This window comes from Dermacentor albipictus, chromosome 1 (assembly GCF_038994185.2).
Source record: "Dermacentor albipictus isolate Rhodes 1998 colony chromosome 1, USDA_Dalb.pri_finalv2, whole genome shotgun sequence".
In the NCBI taxonomy this organism is placed as follows: Eukaryota; Metazoa; Arthropoda; class Arachnida; order Ixodida; family Ixodidae; genus Dermacentor; species Dermacentor albipictus.
This window is the reverse complement of record NC_091821.1, coordinates 417,831,631-417,843,198: the sequence shown is the minus strand read 5'-3', so window position 1 is coordinate 417,843,198 and position 11,568 is coordinate 417,831,631. Positions and strand designations below refer to the sequence as shown.

The window sequence follows — 11,568 nt, the reverse complement described above, 5'->3', positions numbered from 1 at the left end:
GATATTGAGGACTGCAGTCCAAGCTTGGCATGGTGAACTTTCCAGTCTACTGGTAAATTTCAGTTTATGCATGCAAATTGCAAAGAAATTTAGTTTTTGCGGAGACCCTGCGGTACGTATTCTTTTTCTCACGGGTGTACTATCAGAAAACTGCTTCCTCCACTCGCTAGGCTGCGTATTACGACGCTGATGTTGAGATGCGAAGTTTCAGCGCTGCAAGGTTTTGCAAGCGCTGCACGCGTTGATGCCAAGGCCGGCTCTAGGTAACAGAAGGCATTTGCGCTACGAGCCGTGATACCACACAAATGAGCAGCCTTTTCTTCTGCTAGCCACAGAACGACAAAAGCATGAACTTGGTAAGTTAAAGGCGCCGGTCCCTAAGTTGGCATGCTTGTTTAATTGTATGGGCTTCTAGTAAAGATCTGGAGCGTAACGCAGGGTCTGTGCACTCTGAACGTGACGTCGTTCTGTTATAAAGGGGGTGTTGCGGTGGCCCTCTCGTGTTGCTGCATGAATTAGACTTACACTGGGCGCCTCCAACAACAGGCAGCGGAAAGTCTCAGAGGCAGCGAAGCAGCAGCCTCGAGGAAATGAATGCAGGGGAGTGAGCCTTTTGTCGGGCGAATGAATTTTGCAAGTGAGAGTTAGCCTAGGCCCATTTCCAGCCCACCATAATGTAATGTGGTTTCTTTTGAAACGTCATGGGTGGCTCTGGGAGCAAAATGTGCTTTCGACTCATGTTTGCACGCTGTGTTGACTCAGCCAGTAAAATATTTGTTACTGTACTTGCCGGCTTCTGTCTCAATATTTTTCTCTTGTTACTGCAATCTGTATTTTTTTTTGTTGAATTCACAAAGGTTGTTTTTGGCAGCTGTTCATGTTGGCTAAGGAGTTGCTTCAGGCTCGACACTACATCACCTTTGAGCTATTTTGACTTTTTTCGTAAGGCGGGGGAGGGCCAGCTCTCTATCATTTGCACAGGGTCGTTCAATATGAAAGGGGACAATTAATTAGCCACGTGCGTGCTTGTAATGAGATAAGTTCCATGAGCAGCATTCTTCAACAGCAGAACACAACAAATAGCAATGGGTGAAGTTCTGGCTTGCGCATTAGAAAAAAATATTGGTACGAACATAGATGAGGTGTTCCCTTTCATATTCGGCGAGAGTACACCTACTTTTACATGCACCGCTTGATACGTCATCCGAACCTGCGAGAAGTGTCCGAAAATAAGCCCCAAAGTTTCCTGCCAGCGATGTCGTGACGTCACCACTCTTCAAATGGGAAAAGTCTTGACATTCTGAGCAGAGTACCAACGACTGCGAGAGTGTAGTGTGGCCCCAGCTACAGTAACCCGAAAATAAGTTCCAAAGTGTTCTTCCAACGATGCAGAATACTTTGACGTAACAGTACAGGCGTAAAAAACATCGTCGCGGTGGACCAGGCAGTATTCCGTAAAGGCTACTCAACAATAGACCATATTCACACTATCAGTCAGGTGATAGAGAAGTGTGCGGAATATAACCAACTCTTATATATAGCTTTCATTGATTACGAGAAAGCGTTTGATTCAGTCGAAACCTCAGCAGTCACGCAGGCATTACGCAATCAGGGTGCAGACGAGCCGCATTTAAAAATTCTCAAAGATATCTATAGCAGCTCCACAGCCACCGTAGTCCTCCATAAAGAAAGCAACAAAATCCCAATAAAAAAGGGAGTCAGGCAGGGACATACGATCTCTCCAATGATATTCACAGCGTGTTTACAGGAGGTGTTTAGAGACCTGGATTTGGAATAATTGGGGATAAGAGTTAATGAAGAATGCTTTAGTAACGTACCATTCGCTGATGATCTTGCCTTGATTAGTAACTCAGGGGACCAATTGTAATGCATGCTCACTGACCTGGATAGGCAAAGCAGAAGGGTGGGTCTAAAAATTAATCTGCAGAAAACTAAAGTAATGTTTAACAGTCTCGGAAGAGAGCAGCAGTTTACAATAGGTAGCGAGGCACTGGAAGCGGTAAGGGAATACACCTACTTAGGGCAGATAGTGACCGCGGATCCGGATGATGAGACTGAAATAATCAGAAGAATAAGAATGACCTGGGGTGCGTTTGGCTCAAGAGGAAAGTGTATAACAGCTTTGTCTTACCAGTGTTCACCTACGGGGCAGAAACATGGAGGCTTACGCAAAGGGTTCTACTTAACTTCAGGACGACGCAACGAGCTATGGAAAGAAGAACGATGGGTGGAACGTTAAGGGATAAGAAGAGAGCAGATTGGGTTAGGGAACAAACGCGAGTTAATGACATCGGAGCTGAAATCAAGAAAAAGAAATGGGCATGGGCAGGACATGTAATGAGGAGGGAAGACAACCGATGTTCATTAAGGGTTACATACTGGATTCCAAGAGAAGGGAACCGGAGCAGGGGGCGGCAGAAAGTTAGGTGGTCGGATGACATTAAGAAGTTTGCAGGGACAACATGGCCACAATTAGCACATGACCGGGGTAGTTGGGTAAGTATGGGAGAGGCATTTGCGCTGCAGTGGGAGCAGCCATGCTGATGATGATGCTGCTGCTGCTGCTGATGATGATGATGATGTTGCTGCTGCTGCTGCTGCTGATAATGATGATGATGATGATGATGGAGGAGACATGATAATTTAAAAACTAGCAGCCCTTTATACGAACTGTCTATCGACTTCAAGGGGCCCAGAGAACTGAAAGAATGCCAAAATTATACTAATCCAAGAAAAGGGAGGTGTTAAAGAATTATCAAATTATAGGTCCATTATCTTACTCCGAGTATTATATAACATATTCACCAAGATTATTTCCCGTAGAATAATGGCAACACTGCACTTAGTCAAATGAGGCAACAGGCTGGCTTCAGGAAGGGATACTCTACAATGGATCCCATTGATGTCACCAATATAGTAATCGAGAAATCCGCAGGGTAAATCAGCCTCTCTATATGGCTTTTATAGATTACGAAAAGGCATTCAATTCTGTAGAGATACCAGAAGTCATAGAGACATTACAATTAAGGAGTACAGAATGCTTACCTAAATATTTTAGAAAATATCTACAGAGATTCTGCAGCTACCTTAATTCTGCACAAATAGGAAGATGCGTATAAAGAAACTGATCAGACAAGGAGACATAATCTTTCCAATGCTATTCACTGCGTGCCTGGAAGCAGTATTCAAGCTAATCAACTATATAGGAAGACCTAGGAGTGAGGATTAAAGCGAATATCTCAGCAACCTTCGGTTTGCAGATGACACTGTCCTATTCAGCAACACTGGGGACGATTTATAACAACTGATTGAGGACTTCAACAGAGAGCATGGAAGAGTGGGCTTGAAGAATAACAAGCAGAAGACTAAGACAATGATAAGCAGTAGACTGACCAAGAAGCTTCAGGACAAGGAGCGCGCAAAGAGCGATGGAACGATAATTGTTAGGCGTAACGTTGAGAAACAGAAAGAGAGTGGTGTGGATCAGAGAGCAAAGGGGCATAGCCAGTATTCTAATTTACATTAAGAGAACAAAAGTGGAGCTGGGCAGGTCATGTAATTCGTAGGTTAGATGACCGGTGGACCATTAGGATTACAAAATGAGTGTTAAGAGAAGGAAAGCCAGTCGAGGACGGCAGAAGACTAGGCATCAGTTGGTGCAGGAATCAGTTGGCGCAGGACAGGGTAATTGCACATCGAAGGGAGAAGCTGTCGTCCTGAAGTGGATTTAAAATAAGCTGCTGCTGATGATGATTAAAATATCTTGTTCTGTAGCTTGCTGTTATGACATTTTCAGGGCAATTAGTGGACTCATACACAGACACAACAATGAAACGAAGACAGGCTTGTGACAGTGTGTGCGACCCCGCGTATTTTCCTTCAGAGTATAGTACAGCAGTTCGCCAGATGACTGTTGAAGAATAAAGAAAGCACACGAAAATATTTCCAAAGGTGGCATGGAACGTTTCTTTTATTGAAACAGAACAGACTTTCACGTCTCATAAATCCGGAATGAGAAAGAAACAGAACCCATGTAACTGCAGCACCACAATATAGTTCTTACTAATTATTGTAACAGGGCAAGACCAACCATTAAAAACTAAACATCTATACGAAACTCGAAGGGGAGGAGCTGATGCCCCTTCCTCCCCTCCCTATATCCGTCGTTGGTGTGACCGTCCTATGGCGGGAGCTTAGGCTCATGCTCACCACGAGGATATGTTGTAGCAGTCAGTCAATGCCAATATAGATGTATAATAAGCGCCTTTCTTGTGCTAATAAATAGTACTGAATGCCTTCTCGTTGCGCGGTGTTCTACGTCGCTCTCAGTAGGGACTGAACAATAGCATTCACTTCGTGCACATAAAACGCACGTGACTGAGTTCATTGTCCCCCTAAGGGCTCAGATCGTCAAACCCGCTTGGTTGGCTAAGTGGCTCTCGGTAGAGCTCCATGTGATTGGGACCAAAGGGTAATATTATTTCTCGTGTTATTCACCGTGCTGAGGTATCGTGGCGAGCTGCACAGTTCAGGGGCACAGAACACTTTGAAATTCGCTTTACTTAAAACAAGTCCACCAACCCTTTCAACCATTACACTTGCCATTAATTGCGCATTTCACTCGTAGTGATTCAATTGAACTCGTACTGATCCTTTTTTTAATTCATATTTCCTTGTTTGTGTGGCTTAAAAACAAAGTTTCGATGCATTCAGAAATAAAGGCGCTACATGTTGTTAGAAACCAAGATGTGCGTTTATTTTGCGAGAAAAAGAAATAACGGTGTGTGTAGTTACGCTGCCGGAGAGGTCTACACGAGCGGCAGGTTATAACTCGACGAGGACGTCCAAGAACGGGCACCCTGTTCAAAGGAGACTCATACCCGTACAACTATCGTGTCTACGCATATTTGGTAATATAACGGCGGCCAGAGCAAGTTATTCGCTCAAATTAACAGAAAGCAACAGCAGTGGTAGGGAGAAAAAGATGAAGGAAAGGCGTGTGTGATAATTACCGGTTTAGCACCCCATCTACACGAGAGACGCCCACCAGACCTTGAACACACCGTATACCGCAGCAATCACGTACACTGTGGCTGCATGTCTCAACGGCTGAACTATTGCCGGCGCAGTGCTTTTTCGAGTTGACATAGAACCTTGAACATGTCCGTCGCCACCGCGTTTACTCCTTTCCGGTGAGTTGGGGTCCGGTTGCCTGTAAGAATGTCCACGTGCTTCAGCAGAGGAGCACAGCCCGGTGTCTTTGACACATGCGGTGCCTTCTGGGCAGGCGGAGCACACATCACCGGGATTGTACACTGGCCGCAACAAAACGTTGCCTGCGCTGGCATAGTTGCATACGTAGAGTTGCATGTACGGCAACCTCGAGTAGCCTTCGACGATGTAGTCCACGTAGCCGCAGCCCACGTAGCGCGTCGTTGCCCACACAACCTGCGTGAAATGTCCGGTCGGCTCTCCTCTGGGAGGCGAGAAGTGATCGACGCTCTGCGGCGGATAGTGGGTGTACTCGTCGAACCACGCCTTGACCTGACCGGGCCAGTCAGTGGAACCGAAACGGGCGCTGCTGGCGTGGAAGGCTAAGTTTTGTCCCGTGGACTTGATCTTGGTGGTGAAACGATCTTCGGGTTTGTCGTGCATTAGTTTTCCGCTGTCGGGGGTGCATTGGTCGGCCTTGGCCTGTGCCACGGAAGCCAACTCTTCATCCCAGCGTAGCTGCAGCATATTCGTGGCTTCTGGAAAGTGCTTAATGATGTATCGCCAACTTCATCGTCATCTTCATCGTGCCTTCATCGGCACTGCCATGGTCATCATCACACGTCAGCATCGGAACACACGGACGCAGGCTACAATAAAGCTGCGATGCTTGCGGCGTTATGTCTGACTGATGTCAGTGTTTTAAGCCTATTGCGACATATCAGTGGCGACGAGGCCTAGCGTCGCTAGGTGAGAAGACCCGCGTCAGCATGAGTGCTGGACGGCCACCGGAATTTGCCGATGCAGAAGGTACGTGGCCTACGTATCGCGTTCGCCTGGAGCTAGGCGTACTTTGAGGCTCATAGCATCGTGGACCCAACGAAGAAGCGAGCGCTGCTCATCGCTTCGCTCACGGACAGTGCAGTGCGTGTGGTGCAGGGCCGGTGTCAACCAAAAAAGGTGAATGAACTGAGCTATGAGGAAGTCGTCGGGTATCTGGAAGATCACTATGCTCCGGAGGTCAACGAGATCGCTGCAAGTTATGCTTTCTTCATGCGTTCGCAACAAGACGGGGAAGCTGCTCAGGACTTCATTGCGGACATTCGACGCCTAGCTGAGAAGTGTAACTTCGGCACGTCATTGGAGCGCATGTTGAGGGATCGAATCGTTTGTGGAGTGCTGGATGAAGACGTTCGGCGCCATTTACTGACGCGACGGAAGCTCACCTTAGAAGAGGCTGAAGACTTTGCTGTCTCGGCACAGAGAGCTGTTGAAAATGCCAGGAGCATGAACTCGGCGCACTCAGAAGTACATTTTGCCCGACAAGAGAGCCATTCCTCGAAGCGACGTCCCAAGCCGGAACAACGCGACGTGTGTGGAAGGTGTGGAGAATCGCATGCTGAGGACGAGTGCAAACACCTTCGCGCGGTGTGCCACCGGTGTGGAAAACGAGGACATCTACGTCGGATGTGCCTGTCTAGCACAAATGGTGACCGTCGGCAGGGATCTTATCCAGCAAGACAACGGCGCCAGGGTTCGTACGCCATGGCAGCCGGAGAGGACACAAGCTCGGACGACAACGACGCCTTGCACACGATTACAGCGGTTCTCCATCACGCAGCCAGTATCCGCAAGGTTAGGCCTATATACAAGGACATCAGTTGGAATAACGTTCCGCTCACTATGTTGGTGGACACGGGGTCACCTGTAAGCGTCATTTCCGTAACGGTGTTCCGCAAGTACAAGCGGCTCTGGCCTCCGTTGGAGAGTTCACAGCTCAAGCTCTCTTGTCTCTTGGGAGAACTTCCAGTTGTCGGCCAGCTTAGCATGACCGCTACGTGCGACGGGAAAGATATTCCTGGTACTGTCATAGTGGTCGACCGCTCCGGACCATCTTTGTGCGGCAGAGACACCATCAAGGCATTTAATGAAGTTGGAGTGGCAATGTTGTCGAATGTGGTAGCGCATCTGCAACCGGCTGGAATACAGGCTGCCAGCTCAGGTCTGCAACAGCTGCTTGACGAATATGCCGACGTGTTTGCTCCGGGACTCGGCCTGTGCAAAGGACCACCGGTCACATTTCAATTGAAAGAAAACGCGTGTCCACGGTTCTTTAAGGCCCGTACTGTACCCTATGCTCTCAGAGATAAGATGTCTGAGTCATTGGATCAGCTGGTCGCGGAAGGCGTTTTGACGCCGGTAAAAACCGCTGAATGGGCAACCCCTGTGGTACCCGTTTTGAAGGGCGATGGGTCCCTCCGACTGTGTGGAGACTTCCGTATGACTGTGAATGCGGCCACTGTGGTAGAACAATACCCGTTGCCTCGAGTGGACGACATTTTTGCTAGGTTAAACGGTGGCGAAGTATTCACGACCTTGGATTTGCGTCAAGCCTACAACCAGTTGCCATTGGATGAGGAAGCAAAGAAGATAACAGTCCTCAACACCCAGAAGGGTCTCTTTTGTTTTAACAGATTACCGTTTGGCGTAAGTTCTGCTCCAGCCATATTCCAAAGGCGAATGGACGGACTGCTGGGGGATATTCCTGGAGTGCAGGTGTACCTGGATGACATTATCATCGCCGAGAAAAAACATGATTCCTCTAGGCTCAAAGCCGTGCTGCAGCGGCTGCGAGAGTATGGTCTCCGACTGAACAAGGGAAAGTGCAAGTTTCGGCAAGACGAAGTCACAGTTCTCGGTCATCGTATCGACGCGAAGGGTCTGCGACCGAAGGACGACAATATCAAAGCCGTTGTTGAAGCCCCAAAGCCCACCTCGGTGACTGAGCTGAAAGCTTTTCTCGGTCTCATAAATTACTATGGCAACTTCCTGCCCAATCTGGCCACCATGCTAGCTCCGCTACATGCTCTCTTATCCAAAGGAGTCAAGTGGCAATGGAGCCAGGAACAGGAGAAAGCATTTCAGCAAGTTAAGCAGGCAATTGTGGCTTCCAAGTTTTTGGCTCACTTCGACCCGGATAAGCCACTGCGGCTGGAGTGTGATGCATCACCAGTAGGCATTGGAGCCGTTTTGTCGCACCGCGTGAATGGTGTTGACTACCCCATCGGATTCCGGTCCAGGACACTTACCAAGAGCGAGCGCAATTACTCGCAGTTAGAAAAAGAAGCTTTGGCACTGGTATTCGGCGTCGCCCGGTTTAAAGACTACCTGTACGGACATCAGTTCGTCTTAGTAACAGACCACAAGCCTCTTACTGGTTTATTCAATCCAGGTAAAGCCATACCACCGATGGCGGCCGCAAGAATACAGCGTTGGGCCTTGTTTCTTGGCAAATACAACTACACATTGCAGTACCGGAAGGGCAGCGACCATTCCAATGCTGATGCCCTCAGTCGGTTGCCTTTGCCAGTAATGGAGGAGCCGCGGGACTGTGCTGCCGACGAGTACGTTTTGTATGCCCACTCTCTTGAGGAAACAGCGCTTTGCGCCCGCGAGGTTGAACATCTGACTAATCGAGACACCAGCCTTCTGCAGGTTAAAAAATGGATTTCCCAGGGATGGCCGGCATATCTTCCGCAGGGCCATGAGCATCTCCGGCCGTACTTCAACAGAAGGACAGAGCTTACAGTCAGCCATAATTTGGTGTACTGGGGACATCGCATTGTTCTACCCCTGGCGGCGGCAAGGCGTGTGTTGCGTCTTTTGCACGAGACACACCCCGGCATGACAGCCATGAAAACCACAGCGAGAACGTTGTTTTGGTATCCGGCACTGGATTCCGACATAGAGCGACTGGTGAACTCATGTTCCACATGTGCGCAGGCTTCAGTGATGCCACCAGCACAGATACCTTTGGCCTGGCCAGCTACCGGGGAAAGGTGGAGCCGGCTGCACGCAGATTTCGCAGGCCCGTTGGACGGACAAATGGTCTTAGTCGTCGTCGACTCGGAAACGAAATGGATGGAAGCCATTCCAAAGAAAACTGCGACTTCAGAAACCACGGCCAACGCGCTAAGATCAATATTTGCACGGTTCGGCCTTCCAAAAACATTTGTTTCTGATAACGGACCACAATTTGTGGGCAAAGTTTTTCGTGAGTTTCTGGCACGGAACAATGTGCAACAACTCACAACAGCCCCTTATCATCCACAGTCGAATGGGTTAGCCGAACGAGCTGTGCGTACGCTCAAGGAAGGACTAAAGAAGAACCCTGGAATAGACCTCAAAATACGCATAGCGCGGGTTTTATGTCGATATCGCCGAACGCCCGTCAAGGATGGAAAGTCGCCGGCGGAACTCTTATTGGGGTACCAAATAAGAACAAAGCTGGACTGTATCGCTCCCGATGAAAGGTCACCAGAAATCCAACCACGAGTTGGAGGGTCTCCAGTTCAGGCAGGTGACCCAGTCTGGATGCGCGATTTCCGAACAAGTCGTCGCAGGTGGATACCAGGAGTAGTGCGAGATCAACTGGGGTCCAGAATGGTCACTGTTGATTCCGGGAAAGGAATTCAGCGGCGACACTTGGACCAGGTGAGACGTCGAACTGTCTCAGACTCTTTCTCGACACAGAGGGTAGCCGTAAACCCTGCAGATAGCACTCCCATCACGTTGCGACATAGTCCGGAAGTGGCCCAGACTGATAGCCCGCCACCATTACGAAGATCGACCCGACAGCGACGGCCTCCTGAACGCTTGGACCTGTAAGAGGGGGAGAAGTGATGTATCGCCAACTTCATCGTCATCTTCATCGTGCCTTCATCGGCACTGCCATGGTCATCATCACACGTCAGCATCGGAACACACGGACGCAGGCTACAATAAAGCTGCGGTGCTTGCGGCGTTATGTCTGACTGATGTCAGTGTTTTAAGCCTATTGCGACATATCACTTAACTTTGCCCATGGCTACCATGCTCCTGTAGACGTTGTGCGTCTTGAGTATGAGTTCCCCCTCAGTCGCGTTGACTCCTCGAGCATTGATGGTGCACTCCCTGTTCGGCGGCAGGCACGCGGTGTGGGAGGGGCGCTGCTTCTTGTACTCCTCCCGGCACTCCTGGAGGCTCTTTCCCGTCGTCGACAAGAACCACACAGTTGCGAGAAGGAACGTCCGCATATCGGCTCGGTGTGCCCTACAGAGGCGATGATGATAATGACCTCGTAATTGTGGCACATACCCACTAGTGGGCTTGAGTGAAAAATTAAAATAATTATCTGAAAAGACACACGTTTGTTCTGAATAAATGAAGCGAAGAGCAGGAAATAATGATTGTAAGCGGTCAGATGTAGGTAACATAATTTATTTGTTTTAACTAAAAGAAATAAAGAAAGCGGTTGCTGTTGCTTTCTAAAATCCTAAGGAAGCAATGGATTCATAGCAGGTGATAGCACCATTTTCTTTCCATACTAAAAGGACTGACAACTTTCCAAAATATTGTTACGTAGGAAGACGCAGACGAAAAGCTATGTACAAATATATTTTTTTTTAATGCGGGGATAAATGCCTCAGGGCATACAAGGGTATTGGATGGGGGTGAACAAGGATGATTAAATGAATGAAAATAGATTTGCTGACCTAATGAAGTCCAAGAGGGATCGATAATGCGGTCCCTGCGTCCAAGCAGTGTAATGGCTTAGATTATGCGGCGAGAGTCCCGCTGCTGCGAGGTGCCGGAGCCTCGTCGGTTTCAGAGCAGGGCAAACCCACAGCAGGTGGTGGATGTCGGCTTCAACGTTTGGCGACTTGCATAGTGGGCACTCAGGACGAGGATATAGCGGGCGAAAGTGCGGCCACTTCCTAGTCACGGCAGGAGTGAGGGCAACCCCGACCCGGATCCTCCGAAGCGCAACCTCCTCTGCACGGGTAAGACCGCGGGGAAGGTTTACCGCACACGGAGGTATGAGAGCACGTGTGCGGCGCCGGAGGTGCTCCTTTCTTGTTAAAAGGAGGGTGGCATCATCTAGGTGAAAGAGTTGAGGCGGTGACGATGGAGAGGTCGTTAGACGGGTCGCAGAATCCGCACGGCTTTGGAAGCTTAGAAGATCGCGTGGGATCCACTCGACAGATATTGACTGCGGGATGCGTGCCGCCAGAAGATGGATCTGTTGGCATATGTCAGGGCTGCGACTGACGCGTCGCAGAAGCCGCGTCGCCTGGAGAGCATCAGTGCGGATGACGATGCGGGCCGTGGGGACCAAGGGAAAGGCGGCCACAGAGCACAACGCTTCTCGGACAGCAAGGAGCTCAGCACAAAAGGAGGAAGGAGGTTCTTGGACTTGAAACCGGGTCGTCTTATTAAGGGCAGGTGCGCATGGGCAATAAATTGCAGTGGTTGTTTCACAGCCCTTAATGCTTGCATCAACGTAAAGGACGATGG

The 11,568-nt window shown here is 49.2% G+C and overlaps 1 protein-coding gene across 1 annotated transcript; it reads right to left on the bottom strand.

Moving 5' to 3' along the window:
• Positions 1–5,049: 5,049 nt before the first annotated feature.
• LOC139054252 (cysteine-rich venom protein-like) lies at positions 5,050–5,760 on the bottom strand. Its single transcript, XM_070530976.1, has one exon. It carries the CDS (start codon positions 5,758–5,760, stop codon positions 5,050–5,052), a length of 711 nt encoding a protein of 236 aa, XP_070387077.1.
• Between the last annotated feature and the right edge of the window lie 5,808 nt (positions 5,761–11,568).

What these genes read in the sequence shown, in the direction of transcription:
- LOC139054252 (XM_070530976.1), bottom strand. Translation starts at nt 5,760, where the DNA reads ATGCTGCAGCTACGCTGGGATGAAGAGTTGGCTTCCGTGGCACAGGCC.